Source organism: Scyliorhinus canicula, chromosome 9, assembly GCF_902713615.1.
Source record: "Scyliorhinus canicula chromosome 9, sScyCan1.1, whole genome shotgun sequence".
Classification (NCBI taxonomy): Eukaryota; Metazoa; Chordata; class Chondrichthyes; order Carcharhiniformes; family Scyliorhinidae; genus Scyliorhinus; species Scyliorhinus canicula.
Window position 1 is genome coordinate 105,648,751 of NC_052154.1, and position 24,736 is coordinate 105,673,486.

Here is a 24,736-nt window from a genome sequence, read left to right on the forward strand (position 1 = left end):
AGATTTCCAAGTTCCAACTAAACTGGCCCTTTATTGGAAAAAATAATAATTGGGGAACTCTAAATTTAAAAAAAAATGTAACATACCATATGCTCCAGGGTTACTAATTTAAAATGTGTGAATACTATATTCTGTGTCGTGGTGTTATACTTTAGCGAGTGTGATCCACAGCAATGAAATTCTATCCCAATTTTACACATCCTGGGCACATTCCCACCAGTGGGTACATGCCTTCCAAGATTTTCAGGAAGGAGTAATGTCTTTCATGTCCTCTTATCCTGTATTACTTCACACCAATAAAGTACTTTGAATGTATGGCCACTGTTAAAATGTAGGCAAATGCAACAGCCATTTAGCACATGGTCCAAAGAACAGCAACAGATCTTTGCAAGAACAAAAGTAATTAGAAAAAATACATTCAGTTAGTATTTTTCTTACCCAGATGTTTATTAATTTTCATTATTCTGCTAACTGTATCCAGTTCTTCCAAGTCTGTTTCTATCGTGTTGAAAACATCTGAAAGTTGATAACAAATTTAAGCATATAATTTAATAGAATTATTTGTTATTTTAAATTAACAGTGCACTCTTTTTGAACCTTCCATTCTACACCTGGGGCAGGATTCTCTGTTCCCTGATGCCGATTTCGTAATCGGAGATCGGGCGGAAAATCCCTTTTTACGATAAAATCGGGGTTTTCAGATGCTCCGACCCCTCCAAAATGCCATCATTAAGGAGCATGACGCACGCTGGTGGGACGGCCTCAGGATATTACCTGAAGGCCCTCCCCCGATGCTCCGCCCCTGGTGGACTGAGTTCCCAACCGCGTGGGGGACGCGTGGTCTAAGCGGTCAGGAACCCGGTGTGGCGGCTGCGGACTGTGTCCAGCATTGCCAACAGTCGGGCGGGAGCCATGCTACTGGCCAGGGAAGCTTTGGCGAGGGCTGGGGGGACTGGTGGGGGGTGGCGCAGGGGTGGCGAGGAGTGTCAAGGGATACTGTATTTGGCAGGTCGGGTCCAATTCTCCAAGCGTTTATATCAGGAAGGCCGTATGTTTTATGTGGCGCAGCTGCTAGCCCCTCACTGGTCGGAGGATCAGTGCTGGGGCCTCGCCGATTTTTCCCAAGTAAAACGACATGGACCCTCGGGACATAGCCCCAAAATTGGAGAATCCAGCCACTGATGTCTCTATGGTTTCCCATATCGTTCTTCAATATACAGAACCATTAGGACCTGATACTAACTTTTTCAACTCTCATCATCCAGAGTCACTAAATAATGAATAAAAATAAAAGTCACTTATGATCTCCTTTCTTCATCTGAGCAATAAAGACTCTTTAAAAATACATTTTCATGAGATTGTCTCAAGCAAGGCCAGCAATTGTTGCCCATTCCTAGGCAAAGTCAGGGGTAGATCGGGAGCCTCAACGACGAACTCCCCACCATTTTTAAATGGGGTCTGATCTCTTGAACTCCCGACATCACCCCCAAACCCCCAACCCCAACTCACTATAAGAAGGAACCTGGATCCCCTCCAGACCCGCGCTCCCTGACCAGATTACCACCGTGCACAAAATGCCCACTTGGAACCCTGGCAGTGCCTGCCTGGCAACCTAGCAGGGCTCCTGTCAGCTGGAAGTACCACCTGGTCACCTTGGCAGTGCCAAATTGGCACCCAGGTGGTGCTGGCAATGCCAGGGTGTCTTTGTGACACCACCAATGCCAGAGTACCACCCTGTCCAGAAGGCATGCACCTTGGAACCTCCAACCTCCTGGGAAACCCCCATGAGTGCTGTTCCGTTTTGTTCAAATTTGTGCAGCCGCGTAGTGAACGGCACTCGCCTGAGGTTTCCAAATCAAAGGAGTTAGATTGCGGGCAGGATTCTCTGTCGGCCAACGCCAAAATTGGGAAAGGTGATTGGGCAAAGAATCAGCATGGACCCCCAAATCGTGGCTGGCGCCAGGTTCACGCCAAATCGCAATTCGCTGGTGCCTTGACATTGTTCTATTCCGCATGTACAGTTAATGCTGTTTGCAGGGTGGCACTGTGGCACAGTAGTTAGCACTGCTGCTTTACACGCCAGAGACCCCAGTTCGATTCCGCTTCGGCTGACTGTGTGGAGTTTGCACGTTCTCGTGTCTACATGAGTTTCCTTCGGGTGCTCAAGTTTCCTCTCACAGTCCAAAGATGTACAGGTTAGGTGGATTGGCTATGCTAAGTTGCCCCGAGATGTGGTTATGGGGATAGGGTTGGGGATTAGGCCCAGGTAGAGTGCTTTTTCAGAGGATCAATGCAGTCTCGATGGGCTGAATGGCCTCCTTCTGCACTGTAGGGATTCTATGATATCATTAGCAGGCCTGGCCTGGTATTCCCCAGCGGCTCCATGATCCTCCGCCTCTGCCGGGGGGAATTCCTGATGGCGAAGTTCACTTGTGCTTGAAAAAGCAGGAAACTTGCACCATAGGTGGTGAGGGAGAGAAAGCGGGCCGAACATGCAGAGGCATGACTTTGGGCTGCCGGTCCTGTAACTGGCTGGGATGGCGAGGGATGATGGGAGGTGGGAGTAGGGGGATGGGCCGTGGGGCCGGGGTGAGCCCCTAGGAGACCGGGGTGTCAGGGACGAACATTACTGTGGCCTACAAGGGGGCCATTGTGCTGCACACCCCATTGACCACCCACCATGGCCCATGGTTCAGCAGAGTGAAAGCGACTGTATCAGTGCCCCACCCCCATCCTTCATCCCATCACCCCCACCCCCACACCCCAGCTGCCACTCTCCATCATATCTTCCCACCCTCTTCTATTTCCCCCCCACCCCTATGGACCAGCCACCACCAGCTGGCGGGCATCAAGCAGCCCACCAAAGGGCAATATCCACAGTAGCCCCTACATGGTGCCAGAGAGGGGCTGCAGAGCGTACTGCTGGCAAAGGCAGTGCCAGCCGACAGTACCCCTGGCAGCAGCAACAAGCATCCGGGCCAAAGGCCCCCATGGTGCTGGGCACCGACGGTGCCAGGGGTGCTGATAGAGGGGGTGGCGGACATGCGGGGGCAGGTTCCCGCCATGCCAACTGGGTCCACAATGTAGCCTATTGGACCTGGTTGGGCATGGGGGTAAGCACCATGCTAATGCAGTGATTTGTATATCTGCTGGTATGTAGAGGGTTAACATCTATATTATAGTGCTAGACAACCACTCGATGGCAGCACCAGATTCATATATATAAACTGCACTCAGAAGAGATTCCCGCCTCTTCGTATCTGTGACAAGGAGTGACTAGTGAGCAGAGTGCTAGAGAAATAGCTTAGTTAGCACATATGGTTAAACATTATTTATACTTCTTATTTACTTAATCATCAGTTATAGTTGTAGAAGAGTGAACAAACTCACAGATATTTATATTTGTTAATCAATCAATGTTGTTTGCTTAATTTGAAGACTGATAGTTTACTGAACTACAACCATCAGACCATTCTAGAAGTAAGCAAAAGAGTAATGACATATTACTATCACGTAATATAACATGGAAACAGGTTTTGACTTTGAAAAAATAGCTGGATAGATTAAGGAAGATCAGAAAAAGAAGAAATTAGTAGCAGCTATTCAACTGGGAAAGCGTCGCAGCAAACGGATCCGTGACAGAAAACCACCTCGATGGACCACGCACAAGCTCCATGTCACCTCAAGACTACTGGTAATTTAAACTCTCATTGGAAACTGTTTAAGCAATAATTTCAAATCTACTTAAAAGCTACTGATTTAACTATCGCAACTGATGCTAGAGAAATTGCATTGTTTCTAGCAATGGCAGGACACCATGCAATCGAGATATTTAATTCATTTCAATATTCTGCTCGTCAGGACAAAGCCAAATTTGATATATTAAGTAAATATGATGACCACAGCAAAATACAAACACATGAAATATTTGAACGTTTCATATTCAACAAAAGATTCCAGAAAATTGCACGGGAATCATTTACAAGCTTTGTTACAGACTTAAAACTCCTAGCTCAATCTTGCAACTTTGCAGAACTGCATGACTCGTTAATCTGTGATCAAATTGCATATGGTATAAATGCTGAAAATTTGCAAGATAGTACATTACAATTAGCAATAGAAAAATGCCAAGCACATGAGCAGAGCAAGAATCAATACAATGATTATTATATCCGAGGAAAAGGTGCAAAAATCCACCATGAGGTTGAGTGTGTAAAAATGGTGTTGCAATCGATGAAGAAGTTTGTTTCGGACTGCAGCCATCTTGCGCGCTTGCACTCGAATCCTGCACATGCGCACTTTGTCAGAAAATGCGAGACAGAAGAGAACCGGGCTGCGCAAGCGCGGAAGTGTCTCATGTATCAGAACATCGACGTCAGCAAGTGTTATAGATGTGGAACCGCCCATTTAAAGAAGAAAGAACAACAGCATTGAGAAATTTAATCAGAAAATCTACTACCTTTGAGTGGATGCAGAGCCATCAGGAAGAATGGACAGATTTAAAAACACAGTTTATGACTGCACCGATACTTGCTTTCTTCGATCTGAAAAGAGAACCAAAATATCCACTGATGCAAGTCAGGATGGGATAGGCGCAGTTCTCTTACAAAATGAAAATTCTGATTAGATTGCTGTAGCATATGCTTCAAGAGTAATGACAGCAACGGAATGCAGATACAAATTTAGAAGGAATGTCTAGGTCTATTGACAGGAATATTCCATGATTATGTCTATGGACTCCAAACATTCACAGTTGAGACGGATCACAGTTGATCCACATCATTGACAAAAGATCTAAACGATATGATGCCAAGACTTCAAAGAATAATGATGAAATTATGACGGTATGATTTCAATTTAATTTACACACCTGGGAATCAGTTAATTATTGCAGACACATTATCACGTTCCATCGCAACTGACAGCACACCACTGAAATTTAGACGTGATGTAGAATCTCAGGCTCAACTCTATGCGGCGAACCTTCCTGCATCAGACGAAAACTGCAATTAATGAACTCAGAAATAAAAGATACAACACTTCAGAGGGTCATGCACCGTCTTCAACGTGGGTGGCTGAAGGGGCGATATCCTCAATCCCGGTAACATACAATCTGATTTGACAATCGTTGATGGTCTACCACTGAGACTGGATTGAATTGTCATTCCACAATCTCTTCATTCCGACATACTTGAAAAGATTCAGGGGGAACACCTCAGTGTCAAAAAATGTAACAGAAGAGCACGACAGGCAGTCTACTGGCCGGGAATAAACAGGGACATCACTGACCTGTGAAACCTGTCAAAGACACCAACCTGCGCAATGCAAGGAGACCCTTCAACAACACAAACTGGTTACAGCTCCTTGGACCAAAGTAGGGATTGACTTATTTCATTCAGCTGGTTGAGACTACATCTTAATAATGGATTATTATTCTAATTACTCAGAAGTTATGAAACTTCCAGACTTGATATCAAATTCAGTAATTAAAGCGTGTAAAGAAACATTCTCAAGGCATGGAATACCGGATACTGTAATGTCGGACAATGGTCCATGTTTTGCAAGTTTGGAATGGTCCAAATTCTCGAAGAAATATAACTTCAGGCAGGTGATATCCAGTCCTCACTACCCTCAGTCCAACGGCAAGGTAGAAAAGGGTGTTCATAGTCAAACAGTTGATTAGTCAGATCTCAATGTCAGATATCCATCTTCCGTTATCTTATAGAGCTACACCATTGTCTTCAGGACTCTCGCCGGCTCAAATATTATTTAACAGGGATCTCAGGACTACCTGAATCTGACTGCAGAATTCTGTTCTGAAGAATATTGAAGAACAACGTTCAAGACAACAATCATACTACGACAGACATGCATCTCAATTGGAACCACTGATAAAGGATGACCTTGTCAGAATCAAAAATCCAGAAGGAGGATGCTCTGCTCCAGCCACAACAGTTCCATGTTTCTACACAGTAAAATCAGCAAAAGGCACAATTTTTCGATGTAACAGACGTGTTTTGCAAAGAATTCGACTACACCAACAAATTTTCCAAATTTAAACTTCACTGACTCAATATTTTGTGACAATCTACTGCATAGAAATTCAGATGACATGCACAAGACTGTGAAAGTTTCAGATTCACCACCTCATCAGCCCAGAGGATCGACACCAAACAGACTGAACTTAGAAAATATTGCATTATTGTGTATAGTCATTACTCAAGTTTTGCTCTTACAGATATACATCTCATGATTTATACATTATCTTGTTATACAATTTTCTCTGTCACATAGAAAATATGTTTAAAAAAGTATCAGGGGTGACTAGTGATCAGTGTTAGAGAAATAGTTTAGTTGGCACGTGTAGTTAAACATTATTTATATTTCTTATTTACTTAATCATCAGTTATAGTTGTAGAAGAGTGAACAAACTCATAGATATTTATATTCGTTATTCAATATATTTTATTTGCTCAATCTGAAGATTAATATTTTTACAGAACTACAACCATCAGGCCATTCTGGAAGTAAGCAAAAGAGTAATGACATATTACTATCATGTAATATAACAACTAACATGTCAGCCTATCACCCTGTGCGGACAATGGATAATGGGATTCAATCAGAAATGGTGGCCTTCCTCCTAGTCTCCGCAGCCCTGAGGGTGCCCTGAGGCTGTAGGAGCTGGAGCTCAAGGAGGAGGACCATACAGCAGCGGAGCATGCCCCAGAAGAACAGGAGCCAGCAAGTGAGGAAGTAGATCTGGCCATCAGCGGGACAAGGAGGAGTTGGGAAGGAGGAACCACATGAGGTCCCATGTGTACCGGTAGCATCTGGGCATGCCGTCGAAGACTCTAGCTCAGCAGGGGGACAGTGCAACAAATCTATCAGATCATGTCACACCTGGCACTGCGGGAGAATGGGGGAGGACACCCGCTCCCGGTGGCCGTCAAGGTGATGATAGCCCTGAACATTTACGCAATGGGATCCTTCATGGTGCCAGATGGGGTCCTGTCCAGAATCTCACAGGGCTCACCGAAAGGAACTGTGGCGTTTTACGACACCAAAATCGGCGCCTACTCTCGCCGATCTTCAGACCAGTGAGGGGCTAGCAGCCGCGCCAGGTAAAACACCCAGCTCTCACACCAAAACCTACTGTAGAATGGCTGGGTCCATGACCAACATGACGCCAGCCGTGCGCGGATCCGACTTGCGAAATACTGCCCCAAAGGACAACCCCTGGCCACCCCCCACCAGTCACCCCAGTCCTATCAGAAGCCTCCACGGCCAGCAGCACGGCTCCCGACCGATTGTGGCGGCGCTGGACATAGTCTGCGGCAGCCACGCCAAGTTCCCGACCGCTCAGACCACACGTCAATGGTGTGGTCGGGAATTCGACCATTCGGGGGCGGAGCATCGGGTGAAGGTCTTCCGATGATGCGCCAATGCCATTGGAGCATGCGGCGCGCGATGAATTTACGCTATTTCAGAGGGGACGGAGTATAGAAAATCGGCGTGGAACCGGCACCACCCCCAATCTGGGCGTCGGAAGGTGTTCTCCGTCCGATCGCCGATTACGATATCAGCGTCGGGCATGGGAGAACCCTGCCCTTAGTCTAAGGAAATTAGAATACAGTCCCCCATACCTTTGTTGATTTTGGGAACGCATATTGGGCGAGAGTCTCTGTTTCCCGAATCCGATGCGGATTTTTATCCGCTGATTTTTATGCAGATTTTACAGAAAACGATCCTGCCCACAACAAGAGTCACATCGCGACGATCTACCGGCATCTACCGGTCTCATTATGCTGCGCTGTTTTTCGGGCGCAACACGGCCAGTAGATCCCAGATGATGAACAGGGCATGGGGCCCAGGAAGGCAGGGGAGGCCGCACAATGTTATCACCAGGGCCAGCGTGCATGGGACACTCTGATCGCCTCACGTTCACCGACTAGGAGGAAGGAGGTGGGGGGGCTGCTGGGGTGCTGGCCAGGGGCACAGACCCACACCCCTTCACTTCCCACACCTCCAAACCGCCCGCTTGCACACCCTTCCATTATATATAACTGCGGTGCTATGAGCTGGGGGCCTTTGTGTTGGCAGTGACAGCGGGTCAGGTCCATGGGATGGAGGATGATAACAACCCTCTCTGCGATGAGCTCTGGTGCTCCACATCGTATGACAATGTATGACTCAAGCCCACAGTAGCACCTTCTACCTGGGTCATCCCTGCATGTGAGCTGGCCAGTCCATCACATGGTCCTGTCCAATCCCTGGCTGGGGGTGCTGGGGACGGTCTCGGGCATGGGAAGTGGGGGAGGGAGGGTGGTGAGCACGGTTCCTCCCACAGGGCCTGCACTGTCAACTCCCCCCCCCCCCCCCCCCCCCCTCTGGACCAGCCCACACCCACACCCACCAGATAGAGCACTGAGGCAGGTTTTAAAGCTGTTAACAGGTGTTTATTGTGCGGAAACATATAGTCTGTGCCCGAGCCCCTCTAAATAAACTGTGCCCTGCACCCATGCCAATCTAACTAGTGTCTAGCTTTCTGGCCTTACGGGCCCGAACACTATGCCGAGGTGGTTCCCCAGATGGTACAGCAGGAATGGAGGCAGACTGCTGTGACTCCTGCCCTGCGACAAGGTGATGCACCGTCAATTACCAAAAGACGAGAATGGTGAAACAATCGAGGCTTTATTGAACAAGATGTTGTGCCTTCTGTAGCTGGAACCAGAATGGATGCAGCGCCGGAGAGCACACACTTTTATATGCCGCCTGCTGGGTGGATTTACCATTGTACCTCTAATATAGGGGCAGTGCCGTTATACATATAAGATACCACTCGTGGTGTTCACCACACAAGGGTCCTCATTGGCCCGCGTCTCCAGGGGCAACTACCTCTGGGCCACTTACCCAGTGTCTGCAATGCAGCCAACATTCTCAGCCATGGCCTGCTGTGACTGGACCATGCTGAAGAGCGCCGCTGCATTGGCCAGATGGCTCTGGCACATGGCCACCTGCGAGAAGGCAGCCCTGTTCTGGGCCTCGGCCACCGTCTGCACAGAATGCCCAGGCCTTCGACACAACCCCAATGCCTCCACCGCAGATGCCTCCCATGTGGTGTCGGCCTGGGTGACACGCATGACCGGCACCGCCCCCTGCTCCTGCATGCGGATGGACACCCTCCACCTGTGCCTGCAGATGCTGGATACTCGCCGTTATCCCCTCTTGTGGTCCCTGGGTCTCAGACTATATCTGCACTGTGGCAAGACAACATGTATGATTAGACAGTAGGCCAGGGGGGACGTGTGGTGGGCAAGTCTGAGGTGGTTGGGGGGGTGAGAGGTGAGGGGAATGTGGAGGTTGTGAAGCTGGAGGCGATCACAGTGTCCCATGCACGTTGGGCCTGGCGCGGGCGTTGTGCGGCCTCCCATGCCTGCGTGGTCCCCATGTCCTGCCCTTTCTCCCCCTCCCCCGCAGCCTCGCCGGATGAGGCTTGCCCTTCCTCCTCATCCTCCTCCTCCTACACATCGCCCCTCTGCTGTGTGATAGTATGAAGGATGCAGCAGGCCGCCACAATGCAGGAGCACCTCTCTGCATCATGCTCGAGGGTCCCTCTAGAACTGTCCAGGAACTGAACCGCATCTTCAGGACGCTGAAGCACTGCTCCATCACACACCTGCTTGCTGTATGGGGCTTTTTAAAGTGGGTCTTCACGCGGTCTGTGGCCTCCGGATAGGTGTCATCAGCCACAACTGCAGCGGGTAACCCCTGTCATCTAGAAGCCAACCCCTCAGCTGGGAAGGGGAGGGGGGTCTCGAAGGTGTCAAGAATCGGTGAGTGTGCCAGGATGAAAGAATCGTGCACACTGCCTGGGTATCGGGCGCAGACGTATGTGATGTGCAGCTGATGGTCACAGGCTGAACGTTCATTGAGTGGTATCCCTTTCGGTCTGTGTAGAATGGCTTGTTATGTGCACGTGCCTGGAGGGCGACATGCATCCTGTCAATCGCCCCCTGGACCAGGGGCACCATGGTGATGATGGCGAACCCTGCTTCCCGAGCGTCCTGGTGGGCTCGGTCCTCATTGGAATGGATGCATTGACCGCCTAGGCATATAGGACCTCCGTGATGACACGGATGCATCTGTGCACCAAGGTCTGTGAGATCCCGAAGAGGTCACCACTCGGCGCCTGGAAGGACCAAGTTACATAGAGGTTCAGGACGACCGTCACCTTGACGGGCACCGGGAGTGGGTGTCCTTTCGCTTACCCCGCAGTGCCAGGTGTGCCATCATCTGGCAGATAAGTTGCACTGTCCCCCTGCTCAGCCGGGGTCTTCGACCGCAAGTCAGGTCGTCAAATGTCAGACGGTGCCGGTACACACGAGGCCTCATGCAGTGCCTCCTTGGCATCTTCTCCCCTTTGAGCCTGTTAGGTGGCCGGCTCTCCAGCCTGGGCGGCAGCCACCTGCCCCTCTGTGGCACGCTCTGCTGCTGCCCGCTCCGCTGCTGTGGCTTCCACCTCCTTTTCGAGCGGCTCAGTCCCGTGTCTGGCCAGTGTCCGGGCAAGTAGCCTGCAATCACCCTTCTGCGTGTCCTACCTCCTCTCTCTTTCAGCATCCACCACGTCAGGTTCATGGTTATTGAGAGGAAACCAGCCCATCGGAGGTGGAGAATCGTGGGTGGGCCACGACTGAGATGCAAACAGTGTTTAAACTCCGTACGGCGCTCAGCGCATTTACGCCATTTTCGGGATGCCGGAGAATCGTGATTTGGAGTCAAACCGGCACCTGCCCCGTTTTTGGCGTCGAAAGCTATTTTTCCGCCCAATCGCATTTCCTTATTTTGGCACCAAACAGAATCCAGGCCAAGATTTCTTGGTGTCTGTGCTCCTTTAACACAAGAAAGACTTCACAGATTTGGCTACAATGCTTCTAAAAATCGTCTAACACAAAGAGATAGGGAAAAAGAAAGAGGGAGACGTCTCAGTCCATATTTCACTGGCTGCTTAACAGAACTGACCAAAAGATGGCACCCTCCAGAAGACCCGGCATTCAAAGACTGCTCCCATTGTCTTTTGATGAAGGGACTTCCAAAGACTCACTACCCACTGAGAGAAAAATCTTCTAATTTCTGTCCTTAATGGTGATTTTTAAGGTGACCCCTGGTTCTGGATTCTCCCACAAGCCTAGAATGTCCCAATCTTTCTTCGGAAGGTAACCTGCCAATTTCTGGCATTCGTTCCATAAAGCTACTCTGAACTGCTTCTAATACATTTACATCCTTCTTTAAATAAGGAGATCAATGTTGTACACAGTACCCCAAATATGGTCTCACCAGTATCCTTTTCCATTGAAGCATAATCTCCCTAATTTTGTATTCAATTTCCCTCACAATAAACAATAACATTCTATTCATTTTCAGAATTACTGGCGTACTGGCCTTTTGTGATTCATGCCCAACGACATCAAGATCTTTCTGAATCGCTGAGCTCTGTAATCTCTCATTATTTATTTATTTATTTTTATAAATTTAGAGTACCCAATTCATTTCTTCCAATTAAGGGGCAATTTAGCGTGGCCAATCCACCTAACCAGCACATCCTTGGGTTGTGGGGGCAAAACCCACAGACACGGGAAGAATGTGCAAACTCCACACGGACAGTGACCCAGGGCCAGGATTCGAACCCTGGTCCTCAGCGCCGTAGTCTGAGTGCTAATCACTGCGCCACCGTACTGCCTTTCATCATTTATATAATAAGCTTATTTTTTATTCCTTCTGCCAAAATTGCCTATTTCACATTTTCCCACATTATACTAGATTTGCCAGATCTTTTCCCACTCACTTTACCTATCTATGTCCTTTGCACAACTTACTTTGCTACCTTAATTGTCTATCATCAGCAAATTTGGTAACTATGGGCAAAATTCTCCGACCCCACGTTATTCCCGCTACCGCCGGGTTTTAAATCTCCGACCGGCCAAAAACCGCCGTTGTGCAAATTCCGCCGGCAGCCTCTGAGAACAGCTGGCGCCGGCGGGATTTCATTATAATTTTAGTTTCACCAAATCTCCGGCCCGGATGGGCCGAAGTCCCGCCGACGTGGCCACGGGTCACGTCGGCGAAAAACAAAGTACCTTTAAAACGGCGTCAACCATTGATGATGGTTGACGCCGTTGAGTTACCAATATCGAGTGCGTGGGGGAGGTCAGTACCGCCGTTTGTGGGGTGGTGGGGGGAGAGTACCGGCGTTTGTGGGGTGGGGGGGGAGAGAGTCCCGGCGTTGGGGGTGGGGTCCCGGCGTTGGGGGGAGGGGGTCCCAGCGTTGGGGGGGGGGCGGCGTTGGGAGGGGCGGCGTTGGGGGGGTCCGGCGTTGGGGGGGGTCCTGGCGTTGGGGGGGGTCCCGGCGTGGGGGGTCGTGGGGGGGTCCCGGCGTGGGGGGGGGGGGTCCCGGCGTTGAGACAGAGAGAGGGGGGGTACCGGCGCTAAGAGAAAGGGAGGGCGGCGTTGGAGGGGGGGTAGGGGTGGTGGGGCGGCGTCAACCGCACCGTCGCCCCCCCGCCCTCTGCATCGCCGTCTGCCGGGTACCGCACGCCCACCACCCTACCCACCAACTCCTGCACCCACCCCTACCGGCACCTCCTCACCAATCCCTACCCCCCTAACCACCATCCCACAACCACCCTCCCCCTCACCCAGCACCCCCCTCCCCCGCCCTCTGAAGCGCCGGTACCAACCACCCCGCCCTCACCCTCTGAAGGCCCGGTAGCTCACACGCCCGCCGCCGTCCCTCTGAAGGCCGGTACCCACACCCCCCCCCTCTGAAGGCCGGTACCCACACCCCCCCCCCCCCCTCGAAGGCCGTACCACACACCCCCCCCCTCCCTCTGAAGGCCGGTACACACACCCCCCCCCTCTGAAGTCCGGACCCACACATCCCCCCCTCCCTCTGGGGGGCCCCCCCTCCCCTTGAAGGCCGGTACCACACCCCCCTCCCTCTGAAAGCCGGTAACCCAACCCCCCTCCCTCTGAAGGCCGTTACCCACACCCCCCTCCCTCCCTCTAACCCTCCTCCCCACCCCCCCTCTCCTCCTCTCCCCCCATCTTCCTCCCCCTCCCCCCCCCCCTCTTCTTCCTACCCTCCCCCCCCTCCCCACCCCTGTACCCCACACCCTCCCCCACCTTCCTTCCTCCCTCCCCCCCTTCCTTCTCTCCCCCTCCTCCCCCCCCCTTCCTTCCTCTCCCTCCCCCCACCTTCCTTCCTCCTCTCCCCCCCCTTCCTTCCTCCCTCCTCCCCCCCACCTTCCTTCCTCCCTCCTCCCCCCCCCACCTTCCTTCCTCCCTCCTCCCCCCTACCTTCCTTCCTCCCTCCTCCCCCCCCCACCTTCCTTCCTTCCTCCTCCTCTCCCCACGCCGGTACCCGTCCTCTCTCTCTCAACGCGCCACTTCTGCAGCGCATTAAAATGACGCGTATCGCGTCGGTCCGATGCTGGCCCCTCCGGGAACGGAGATTAGCGGCCTAAAAGAAGGCCCCGACGCCGGAGTCATCTGCACCACTTTTGCTCGCCGGAAATCGGTGTCACGACGGTCCGCGGATAATTTCGCCCTATGTCTCCAATCCCTTTATCCAGATCATTTGTTGCGACACCGTGGGCGAGTGCACAGTCATTTCTAGGCCTACAGATCCTAGAGTCCCAGCGTAAGTGAATTAACCATTAATTTGTGTACTTTCCAAAGATCTTTAACCCTTGACTGCTCCAATGAGTTACAGGCTCCAGATGTATAAGTAAAACATTAACAAACTGTTAATTTATAACAAGAGTAAAGATGAACATATAATGGAAATAATGGAACAATGGTCTCAAAACCCCATCCCACCCTCTACCCAGACACACAAGACAAGCATATGGTATGAAGGTAGGGAAAGGATTAAAAATAACAGGAATTAAAAGGGTGTGAGAGATTTGAGGATCTTTGCTGCTGAGGGTTAGAACATTACAGCGCAGTACGGGCCCTTCGGCCCTCGATGTTGCGCCGACCTGTGAAACCATCTGAAGCCTATCTGACCTACACTATTCCATTTTCATCCATATGTCTATCCAGTGACCACTTAAATGCCCTTAAAGTTGGTGAGTATACTACTGTTGCAGGCAGGGTGTTCCACATCCCTACTACTCTCTGAGTAAAGAAACTGCCTCTGACATCTGTCCTATATCTACCACCCCTCAATTTAAAGCTATGTCCCCTTGTGTTGGTCATCACCATCCGAGGAAAAAGACTCTCACTGTCCACCCTATCTAACCCTCTGACTATCTTATATGTCTCTAAGTTGATCTCTTCATCTTGCTAGGTGTTGCAAACCATTGGTGAGTTTGGATCTTTTAAGGACTGCCATTCATTAGAATTCCCAGACTGTCAACCTTCCTCTGGGGAATCGCCTTCACACAGGAGATTACGGTCTGGGCAATTCTATCATGCGACCACCAGATGGACTCAATCTCCCTGAGCTATTACTGGAGTTTACCAACTGAGAGTTTACAGCAGATTTTACATCCACTCAGCTTTTAACTGTTTGCCTGGTCTCTATACAGAGATCCTGGTTATATTGTGAGGAGAGTTCTCAGGCTGGAATTTTCCCAGCCATCCAGGCAGATAATTAAACTGTTACAGATCTGGTGGAAGAGTATCTCGCAGCATTTCACAGGACTGCCTGGGAGCCGCTTAAATTGCCTGGCAGAGAGAGCTGAGAGAGAGTGTCTTAAAGCTGCTTCAGGCTTGGATCATCACTGAACAGACAAAGTGAGGCTGGCCACTCCTGTTCCAGAAATTTCTGAAAAGCTCCACCAATCCCAAACAAGAATTTGTCCAATGCCTGGATTTCAAACGAGCTGGCTGGCTGCTTTAAAACCAGCTAGCAGAACAGACATTAAATGAGAAACACGGAACAGACCAGGATTTAGCAACTTCCTTATAATATATATTGTAAACATTGAGGTCCCAACACTGATCCCTGCAGCACATCCTAGTTATATCCTACCAACCAGAAAAAGACCAAATTATGGCTACCGTTTGTTTCCTGTCAGCTAGTTTTCTATCCATGCCAAATGTTACCCCCTACATTATGAGCTTTCATATTCTGCAATATGCTTTGATGTGGCACCTTATCAACTTCCTTCTTGAAACCTAAGTGCAGTACATTCACCAGTTTATCTCTACCCACAGCACATGGGACTCCTCTCTAATGAATTAGTTAAAATGATTTCCACTGCACATGTTGATTGCGTGACTGCCTTGAATTTTTCTAAGTGCCCTGTCTTTAACAACAGCTTTTTCCTGAAGGCAGATGTTAAGCTAACTGGCCTGTCGTTTCCTGTTTTCTGTCTATGTCCCTTTTTGAATTTTTTAAGATTTGCTATTTTCGAATCCAATGGCACCTTCATTGAATCCAGGAACTTTTGGAAAATTAAAACCAATGTATCAACTGTCTTAAGAGACACTTATTTTAATATCATCGGATGAAGTACATTAGGACCCAGGGATTTGTAAGCCCCAGCTCCAGCAGTTTCCCAGGTACCACTTTCCTGGGGATTGCACCTTTCCTGAGTTCCTCCCTGCCTTCCGGTTCCTGATTTAGAGATTTTTATGGGATGTTACCTGTATCCTGTATAATGATGTTAGTAAGAAAATATTTCAGGCTTGATAGGGCTGAGTTGCTATAGTCATTCAGAACAGAAGTCGATGATAGGTGAACCTTCCTTTTCATCCCTTAACAATTTTCTGCAGCATTGTTATACAACTGAGTGGCTTGCTAGGCCATTTCAGAGGGTGTCACAAGGCCCACAGGGAAACCATTATTGATCTCCCCATGAGGCTCCTGGAGTATGGGTTTCCCAGGTAGGGGGCGAAGGCCCACCCTGCTGGACCTCGATAAACGAGCATAAAAGCCGGCCTGAGCAGGGACCGGCATGTTTGTTGTCTTAACGGGGACTGTTATCATGGATAGTTTCTGTCATGGGCAGCTTATTATTAAAAGTAAAATAAATATTTTCCTTCCTACTGCTGGCTGCCTTGATCATTAAAGAGGGCATTTAAGAGTTAACCACATTGCTGTGGATCTGGAGTCACATGTAGGCCAGACCAGGTATGTTTGGCAGATTTCCTTCCCTAAAAGGCAGATGAACCAGATGAGTTTTTAGAACTTTTAATTTCAGATGCTTATTGAATTCAAATTCTACCATGATGGGATTCAAACCCAGAGCATTACCTTGGGTGGTCCAGTGACAATACCCTATTTTAGGGTTAGATCAAATAACTAAGTGAACTAAATCAAATAAAGTTAGGGACAGCCCCTTCAAGGGGCACTGCCTTAAATCCCCTCACAAATTCAACTTAACACATCAAACCTAAACGTGATTAAAAGGGTTGATGATGCACCCCAGGCCTTGCAATGCCTACTTGGCATGGAAGGCCTCTTTGATGCCACTGGACTCCATGTGCTCCCTCTCCAGGGAAACCAGCTGCAAATATAGCCGCAATAGAGAGGAAAAGTGTTGGGTCAAATGATCCTGTCGATTGCTTGCTCCCTGCACCAATTGATGGCAATTTTGGTTAGGCCCAGGAGCAGGTTCATGAGGAAGTCCTTTTTCTTCCCCGCCCATATCTGAACAGGGCACCCATAGATCAGGGGCAAAAGTGCAAACAAAACTGTAACAAAAGGTTTTTAAATAACTGAAAAGTGACTGCAGTCTAAAGCAATCAATATACACATGGACCAGAAGGCTGCAAAAGGGGCAGACATCTTGGAAGTCCATGAACCAATGTAAACTACAATTGTATGAGACTGTAGCATGCAGCACCCTTCAGCCCTGATGTTAAGGGAACCTGCTCTGTAGAGGACTTCCACTGGGAACCTCCATCGCAGAAGGCAACAAGGTGCACCATGGCGTGTGCGGCTGCAGGCAAGGGCACGGAAGTGAAGGGTGTGCAGCAGCAGCCCATATAGTAAACCTCTCCGTGGCATGCAAAAGGGCATGGAGGGAATTTCCGTAAGGTGACTCGGGTTGTGGGACACCAGCTCCCGAGGCAGGGATTTGGGGCTTAGGGCCAATGTGAAATTCCTCCCAAGTAGTAGTGCATTCAGGCAGTGGTCCATCACACAGCTGCGCATCATCAAGACTTTGTGCGCCATCAGGGTTGAGTACGACTGTTTTGAGCTCATGGATAGCTTTGGCCATGGGCTGGACATCCATGGCCGTGCAATGTACTATTTCATGGGGTGTCACCCAGCCCACTCTTTCGCCACCCAGCATGTCCCAGATCCTGGTCACCCCAGCCCAACCCTCTGCCAGTCACCAGAATTGGTGTTGGCAGTGGGGCGGATTCCTGAGCAGAACCTGCCTGACAGTAGCCACTACTCAAATGAGGAAGAGCTATGGCATGAGGCGAACATGTTCCAGACTTTGAGCGGGTTCTGGTAAAAGACAGGCAACGGGTACAATCAGTTACGAAGACCCCTTCAGGTCTATGAACGTCATTGTTCAGGTCATCAACTTGGCAGAAAAAAGCATTGTCAGGACACACCAACTAGAAGGAGGCTCAATGTAAAGGTACTTCTGAAGGTCGGTAGGTGGTAGGTCACCACCTGAGCCTGAAGGCGCACCAGCATGTGGCCACCCTCCCTCAGTGGGAGATTCAGAATCTGAGCAGCAGCGATCCTGTGCAGCAGTCTTTTGTCCCAGGAGAACTGTACGAGTATTCACTAGATTTGGAGGGTTAAAGTGATCAGCTAGTTTATGACCGGAACTCAACCACTGCAAGACGACACTTGGAACATTCTTTTCAAGCGTCACAGGCGAACGGTGACCTTCGCCTCCAGCTCCTGCCAATTCGCTGATGAGGATTCCTCAGCTGGCAAGAATTTTGCCTACATTTTAACAGTTCCAGATTTTTTATTGAATTCAAATTCTACCATTTGCTGTGAAGAGATTTGAGCATGGGTTTTGAAGACCCATGCTTTGAAGGCATTACCCTGGGTCTCTGTATTATTCGTGCAGGACAATACCACAATGCCACATCTTCCCCCGATTAGGAAATTACTCAGCTGAGTATGAGGTATTGTTATACGTAGTGATTTTAGGAAAGCCCACTGAGCCAGTTGTAACTGAAATTGTTCAGGATTACCTTGGTGACATGAAAGTCCCAAATGCTTTGGCTAAAGAATGAGAAGCTAAACCTGCTAACGTAAAATGACATTGGGCCATCAGGCTGTAAAGGAAAGTTTAATGGCAGATGTGAAAGCTTTAAAATTGCCTGAATTACAAGTGCAGAAAAAGTCAATTGAGGTAAGGCAAAGCAGATAACAGCAGCATCCAAAGGGCGGGATTTTCCGCTTTAGAGATTAAGTGCTGATGCTGGGACAGAATTGGTAGATTCTACGACAGCAATTTTGGCGCCGCTCCCGGAGGTACCCTGGCCTCCGCACACCTGGTCCCATTGGTGCCCGGCACCATGGAGGCCTCTGGCCCTGGTGCCAGTAACTGCTGCCAGGGGTACCATTGGTTGTGCTGCCCATGCCAGCGGTGCGCTCTGCAGCCCCTGTCCGGGACCTTACTGTCGGGGCTACTCTGGGCGTTGGCCTTGGGTGGGCAATGTGATGCCCTGCCAGTGGGTGGCACCCAAATGAGGGGGGGGGGGGGGGGGGTTGGAGGGTGGGGGTGTGTGAGGGCACCCATATGACTGGTGTCACTCTGCGCAACCATGGGCCATGGTGGGCGGTCCGTGGCGTGCGCAGCAAGATGGTTGCCTTGCAAGCCGTGGGAATAGTGATCCATGCCTGGATACCCCGGTCCTGTGGGAGGTTATTCCGATCCCACTGTCCATCCCCTAGTCAACCCCCCCTCCTGGGGGCCTGGCAGACATTTCCCTCCCAACCACAAGGGAAACCCGCCAGTGGTAATTCCTCCAGACAGAGGCGGAACATCGTGGAGGCCCCAGAGAATACCGGGTCAGGCCCACGAATGATATGCGAAAGGTATGCGTGCAGTGTAGAACACATTGACGCCACTGACAAAGCACCGGAGCATGGCATTCTGTCGGGTGCCTGGCGTTGGCCATGATTTTGGCCTCATGACCGATTCTCTGCCCAATTGCCTTTCCCACTTCCGGTGTCGGTTGACGGAGAATCCCGCTCAAAGTTATGATGAAACATAGGGAAGAGATGCTTTGTAAGAGAGTGGAATAACCAAATCCAGTGCTGACAATTTAGAGCTACGAGGAAGGATACATGTTCTGAGATGTAAATTAAAACTTCAAACAAAGAGGTAGAGGTTCTTGCCAGAGTGGGATCAGATAATGTTCAAATTCATGGGCGAAAGAACAGCAAAAGGGAATCAAGAAAATTTGTGTACTGAACAAAATGTGTATCAAGATTTATTAACCGAGCATCAACAAAACGTTCTTAGAGATTTTATTCGACAGAAAAATGAACTGCTTGCAAAAGGATGTAGTCTCCTGGAAAATAATGCATTTCTTGGATAAAAAAACCAAAAGGTTAAATCATGAAGAACAACTTAGTTAAAAATAATCCTAAATTTAAGCAGTATGAGGTGAATTCAATTGTTCAGAAGAACAATTCAGATATCTGGCTGGTTTGAACTTTTTTTTTCAGATACGTGAAATCATGTAGACATGAGGAAAATGTGCAGATCAGGGGCGAGAACCTCAATAACGTGATTCAGAATGCTTTTTAAAAGGTGAAAACTCTTATGACACTTATCTGGCTTGAAAGGACAATCAAGGACATTTCTGAATCCATCTGGTTGTGGATTTCTCCTTGGATCTCAGTTCACAGCTGCCAGTACTCAGAAGACAGATGGGTTGCCACTAATCAGCAATTTGGTCCTGCCAACGTTAACCAGAGCAGGGAAATTGTGAAATCTTTAGGTGTATAAATAATAATAAATAATGGGTGTGATCTACCGATGATCAGGCCACCACAACGCGGGCAACCCTTCCAGCATCATACTGGAGGGCCTCTCCAGAGCAGTCCAGGCACCTGAAGCACATCTTCCAGGCGCCGAAGCGTCACTTGATCACACGCCTGGTCGCTGTAGGGGCGTTGTTGTTGCAGGTTTTCACGTCGGTCTGTGGCCTTTGGATAGGTATCATGAGCCGTGGCTGCAGCGGGTAACCCCTGTGGCCCAGGAGCCAATCCCTCAGCCAGGGAGGGGCTGCCCCTCGAAATGTCAGGGATCTCAAAGTGTGCCAGGCTGAAGGTGTTGTGCACACTACCCGGGTATCGGGCGCAGAGGTGGGCAATCCACAGCTGATGGTCACAGACCAGCTGGATGTTCACTGAGTGGAACCCCTTTCAGTCAATGTAGAGCGGCCTGTTATCCGCAGGTGCCCGTAGGGTGACATCCATCCCGTCTATCACCCCCTGGACCCGGGGCATCCCGATAATGGTGGCGAACCCTATTCCTCAGGCAACTTGATGGGCTTGGTCCACATGGAAATGGATGTATTGCTCCGCCTGGGCATATCAGGCCTCTGTGATGGCGTGGATGCACCTGTGCGCCCAGGTCTGTGAGATCCCGGATAGTTCCCCACTCGGCGACTGGAAGGACCCTGAGGTTCAGGGCAACTGTCACCTTGGCGGTCACCAGGAGCGGGTGTCATCCACCATACCCCCGCTGTGCCAGGCGTGCCATCATTTGGCAGATGTATCGCACTGTCTCTCTGCTTATCTGGAGTCTCCGATGGCATGCCCGGACTGGCACGTCCTTGAATGACAGGCGGTGCCGGTACATGAGGTCTCATGTGGCGCTTCCTTGGCACCTACTTCTCCTCTCCCTGTTGGGTTGCTGATCCTCCAGCCTGTGCGGCCGCTACCGCCCCTCTGCAGCCCATTCCTCTGCAGCCCAGTCCTCTGCAGCCCAGTCCTCTGCTGGCGGTTTCGCTGCTGGCCACTCTGGTGCTGCCGGCCTCGCTTCTGCAGCTTCCCACTCCTCGCTGAGCGACCCTCGCTCATGTGGCCGCAGGGCATTTCGCAAAGCTGCAACCATCACCACCGCATCAGCATTGCTGGTTGAATGCCAAACGCCATTGTCTGTATGGGGTGAAAGGCCAACATGTTTGCATGGCGCATACTCCCATGCCCAACAAGATTTGGTGATCTACACAGTGGCCACGGTTGGAAGTGCGGGATCAGCCCATGCATATACCTCCCCCATTCCCGCACCGTAACCGGCACCATCGGTGACCCCGGTCGTGGTACCCGTCCCTACTGCCTTGGTTGTGGCCCTGGATGGCCCCCCAGTGGTGGCAACTGGTTAGGTGGGGTGTTTGGGGGGAATGCGCTGTGGTAGGGTGTGGGCATGGATCCAACCACCCGGCCAGGGTCGCTGTGTAGAACCAGGGGCCGAGGTGGGTGGTCAGCAGCAAGATGGTTGCCGTAATGGTAGTCGGTGCCTGGGCACCGCTTCAGCCCTGTGCGGGCGCACGTCGGCTGCTCAGCCTGTCTCCCCCTCCCCCTCTCCTCCTCGGCCCTGGAAGGGGGACCCTCCCACTCCAGCCAGCACAGTCAGTGTTGGGAGTGTAATATGAACATGCGGCTGCAGCTTGTCAGCCTCCCGAATGACAATCACAGACCCGGCGAATCCCGCACCATTTTTCTTTGGAATCGATTGTGTTCCTTGCAGCACCGATGCTAGCCCCTTAATAGTAGCAGAATCGGTGCAGGTGTTGTGCAGATTTGTCTGTCGTGAAAGTCCATGGATTTTCCATTGGCGTCAACACTTAGGGCGAGACTCTCCATTTCCCGACGCCGATTTTGTAATCGATGTTCGGGAGGAGAATCCATTTTTACGACAACGGAATCGAGGGCGGCGCCTCTTTTACGCAGGTTGTATGTGCTCCGCCCCCTCCGAAATAGCGTCTTCGTGGCTTGCGGTGCATGCCATTGGGCCGGCCTCAGGGTGTCACCAGAAGGCCCTCCCCCGATGCTCTGCCCCTGATGGGCTGAGTTCACGATGCACGGGGGATGCCTGGTCCCAGTCGTGCGGAAACCCGGCGTAGCGGCTGCGGACTGTGTTCAACGCCGCCACAGTCGGACGGGAGCCATGCTGCTGGCCGGAAGGGGGCTTCGACCAGAGCTGGGATGACAGGTGGGAGGCGGAGGGGGCACGGCCCAGGGGTGGCGAAAGGGTGTCCAGGGGAGCACTGTCTGCCAGGTTGGGTCCGCGCATTGTCGTCGCCATGTTGTTCGTTGCCAAGGACTCGGCAATTCTCCGGCCATTTATTTAGTGGAGGCCGGGCGCTTTATGTGGCACGGCATTTAGCCCCTCACGGTCGGAGAATTGGTGAGGGGGTGGCGCCGATTTTTCCCACGTGAAACGCCACGGATCCTCCGGTCGTTGCCTCAAAATTGGAGAATCAGACCCTCAGAAATGGAGAATCACGCCCCTCATCTTTGACACCTTTGATAATCAAATTTACTAACTTGGCAAATGTTAAAATGCTGAGTCTATCTCAAAGTGGCTCGGATTGAAATGTTACCACCTGTGGTCAACCTGGAAAGACTGCAGACATTTCTCAAGAAAAATGCAAAGATCAATGAAGCCCTGCAACAAAGAGGGAAAAAATTAAATAAAGCCAGAGCTGTAATCTATTCACAAAATTAATTTGTACACTTGTCTGATGAAATATCCTCACAGACTGTGCATCACCGCTGCAACACTTTTAAAGGATGATCCCTGAAGGCCTCCGCTGTCTTATCCTCGCTTGTCCATCCGATTGTTGTAATGATGGATAGTGACTGGATTATTGCTAATTTTCATCTTAACCATAAGGAGTAAATTTCGACACCTTGAAAACTCAATAATGGTATTAAATGATACTTTTATTGCTGGAAACAGGATGCGATTAAGGGACTGAGTAAGCAAGATTGTGCTTGTTCAGCACAAAAGGAGGGACTGAGAAAGTAGACTAAAATTAAAGGGTTAACTCAGAAAATATGGGTTAGCATGACTTGGCAGGGGTTACAGAGGAGAGTGTGACCCGGAGGGAAAAAAATTAAAGGTAAACATGGAATGTCCGAGGAAGAAAGCCAAGATCACATAAGTAATTTAATCATTGATGTAGCATTGTATTCTGGTGAGAACATAATGGGTAAACAAGTTAAGGTAGGAAACCCATTGACTTAGGAATGAGCCTACGTATAGAATTGAATATGTGCAAATGATTAGATCTATTTGGAATTGAATGCACTCATATGGGGCGAAATTCTCCTACCCCCAGCAGGGTCGGAGAATCGCCTGGGGCCGCCGAAAACCCTGCTCCCGCCGTGGCAGAGATTCTCCGCCACCTGGGAAGTGGCGGTGGCGGGAATCTCGCCACTCCGATCGGAGAGGCCCCTGTGGTGATTCTCTGGCCCGGATGGGCCGAAGTCCCGCCACTGGGAGGCCTCTCCCGCCGCCGAGGTTTGAACCACCTCTGGAACGGCGGGATCAGCGGCGCGAGCGGGCCCCGGGGTCCTGGGGGGGGGCGGGGGGGGCGATCGAACCCCGAGGGGTGCCCCCACAGTGGCCTGGCCCGCGATTGGGGCCCCCCGCTCAGACTCCGGGCCAGTGCCCTGGGTGCACTATTTTCCTCCGCGGCCGCCACAGCCTTCGCCATGGTGGAAGCGGAAGAGAACCCCACATCGCGCATGCGCCGACCGGCGAAAGCCTTTCGGCCCGCCCCGCTGCCGGGGGCGCCGGTTTTTTGCGCCAGTCTTCTGGTGCAAACCGCTCCGGCGCGGGGCTGGCCCCCAAAGGTGGGGAATTCTGACCCCTGAGTGGTTGGCGCTACTCCCCTACGCCGGCACCCTCCGTCACGCCGGGTAGGGGAGAATGCCGCCCATGATTAGATCTGTGTGGAATGTGAGGAGATCTGAACGGAATTAAATATACTCATGTGATTGGATCTGTACAAAAGACAGCTGTAACTGCACAGCTTGGAGTAAATCCTAGTGATCATTCCCAATTCCTCATTGTGAGCATGAAATAAAGCAATATTGTGTGGATTTGCTGCCATATTGGTTGTTCTTTAAAATTTTCTTTAAAACAGAGCTGGATCGCTTGGAGCGCATGGGCATCATCCGTCCCGTCGCCTTGGACAATTGGGCTGTGCCGGTGGTCCCGGTATTAAAACCCAAATGGTCTGTGTGTCTATGCGGGGACTCAAGATGCCAGTGAACCAGGTTTCTTGCCTCGACTGCTACCTGGTCCCTCGCATAGAGGACCTGTGTGCCAAACTCAGCAGGGGAAAATCATTCACAAAACTCGACAGGAGCCATGCGTATCTACAGCTGGTCCTAGATCCGGGTGTTGTGAATGTGATTCACACTATATATAGTTGCCAATATCACTCCATGTATATATGTTCGTTATCTACCCGTTGTAAGATCAATGCTGTATATAGTTGCCAATATAACTCCGTGTATATATGTTCACTATCCACCATTGTAAGTGCAGTTGCACTATCCGACCACCAGGGGGAGTCGCTCTGGGAGTACGCGAGAGTTTGTACTGGGCTCCTCCCTTGGCTTCGCCCAGGACTCCTCCCCCTGGGACTGATGTATAAAGATCAGTGTCTCAGAGCCAGCCTGCAGTCATCTGGAGTTCAACGACGAATAGGCTGGCTCTGTTGTAAGTGTATTAAAGCCTCTGTTCAGATCCAACTACACGTGTTCGCAGAA

The 24,736-nt window shown here is 50.5% G+C and overlaps 1 protein-coding gene across 4 annotated transcripts in view; it reads right to left on the reverse strand.

The window, feature by feature from the left end:
- LOC119971591 (astacin-like metalloendopeptidase) overlaps window positions 1-24,736 on the reverse strand; it is a 377,078-nt gene that overhangs the window by 293,054 nt on the left and 59,288 nt on the right. For all 4 annotated transcript variants that reach the window (XM_038807364.1, XM_038807365.1, XM_038807366.1 and 1 more), the window contains one exon: window positions 439-516. In XM_038807364.1, coding sequence (XP_038663292.1) covers window positions 439-516 — 78 coding nt within the window. The remainder of the gene's footprint in view (window positions 1-438; window positions 517-24,736) is intronic.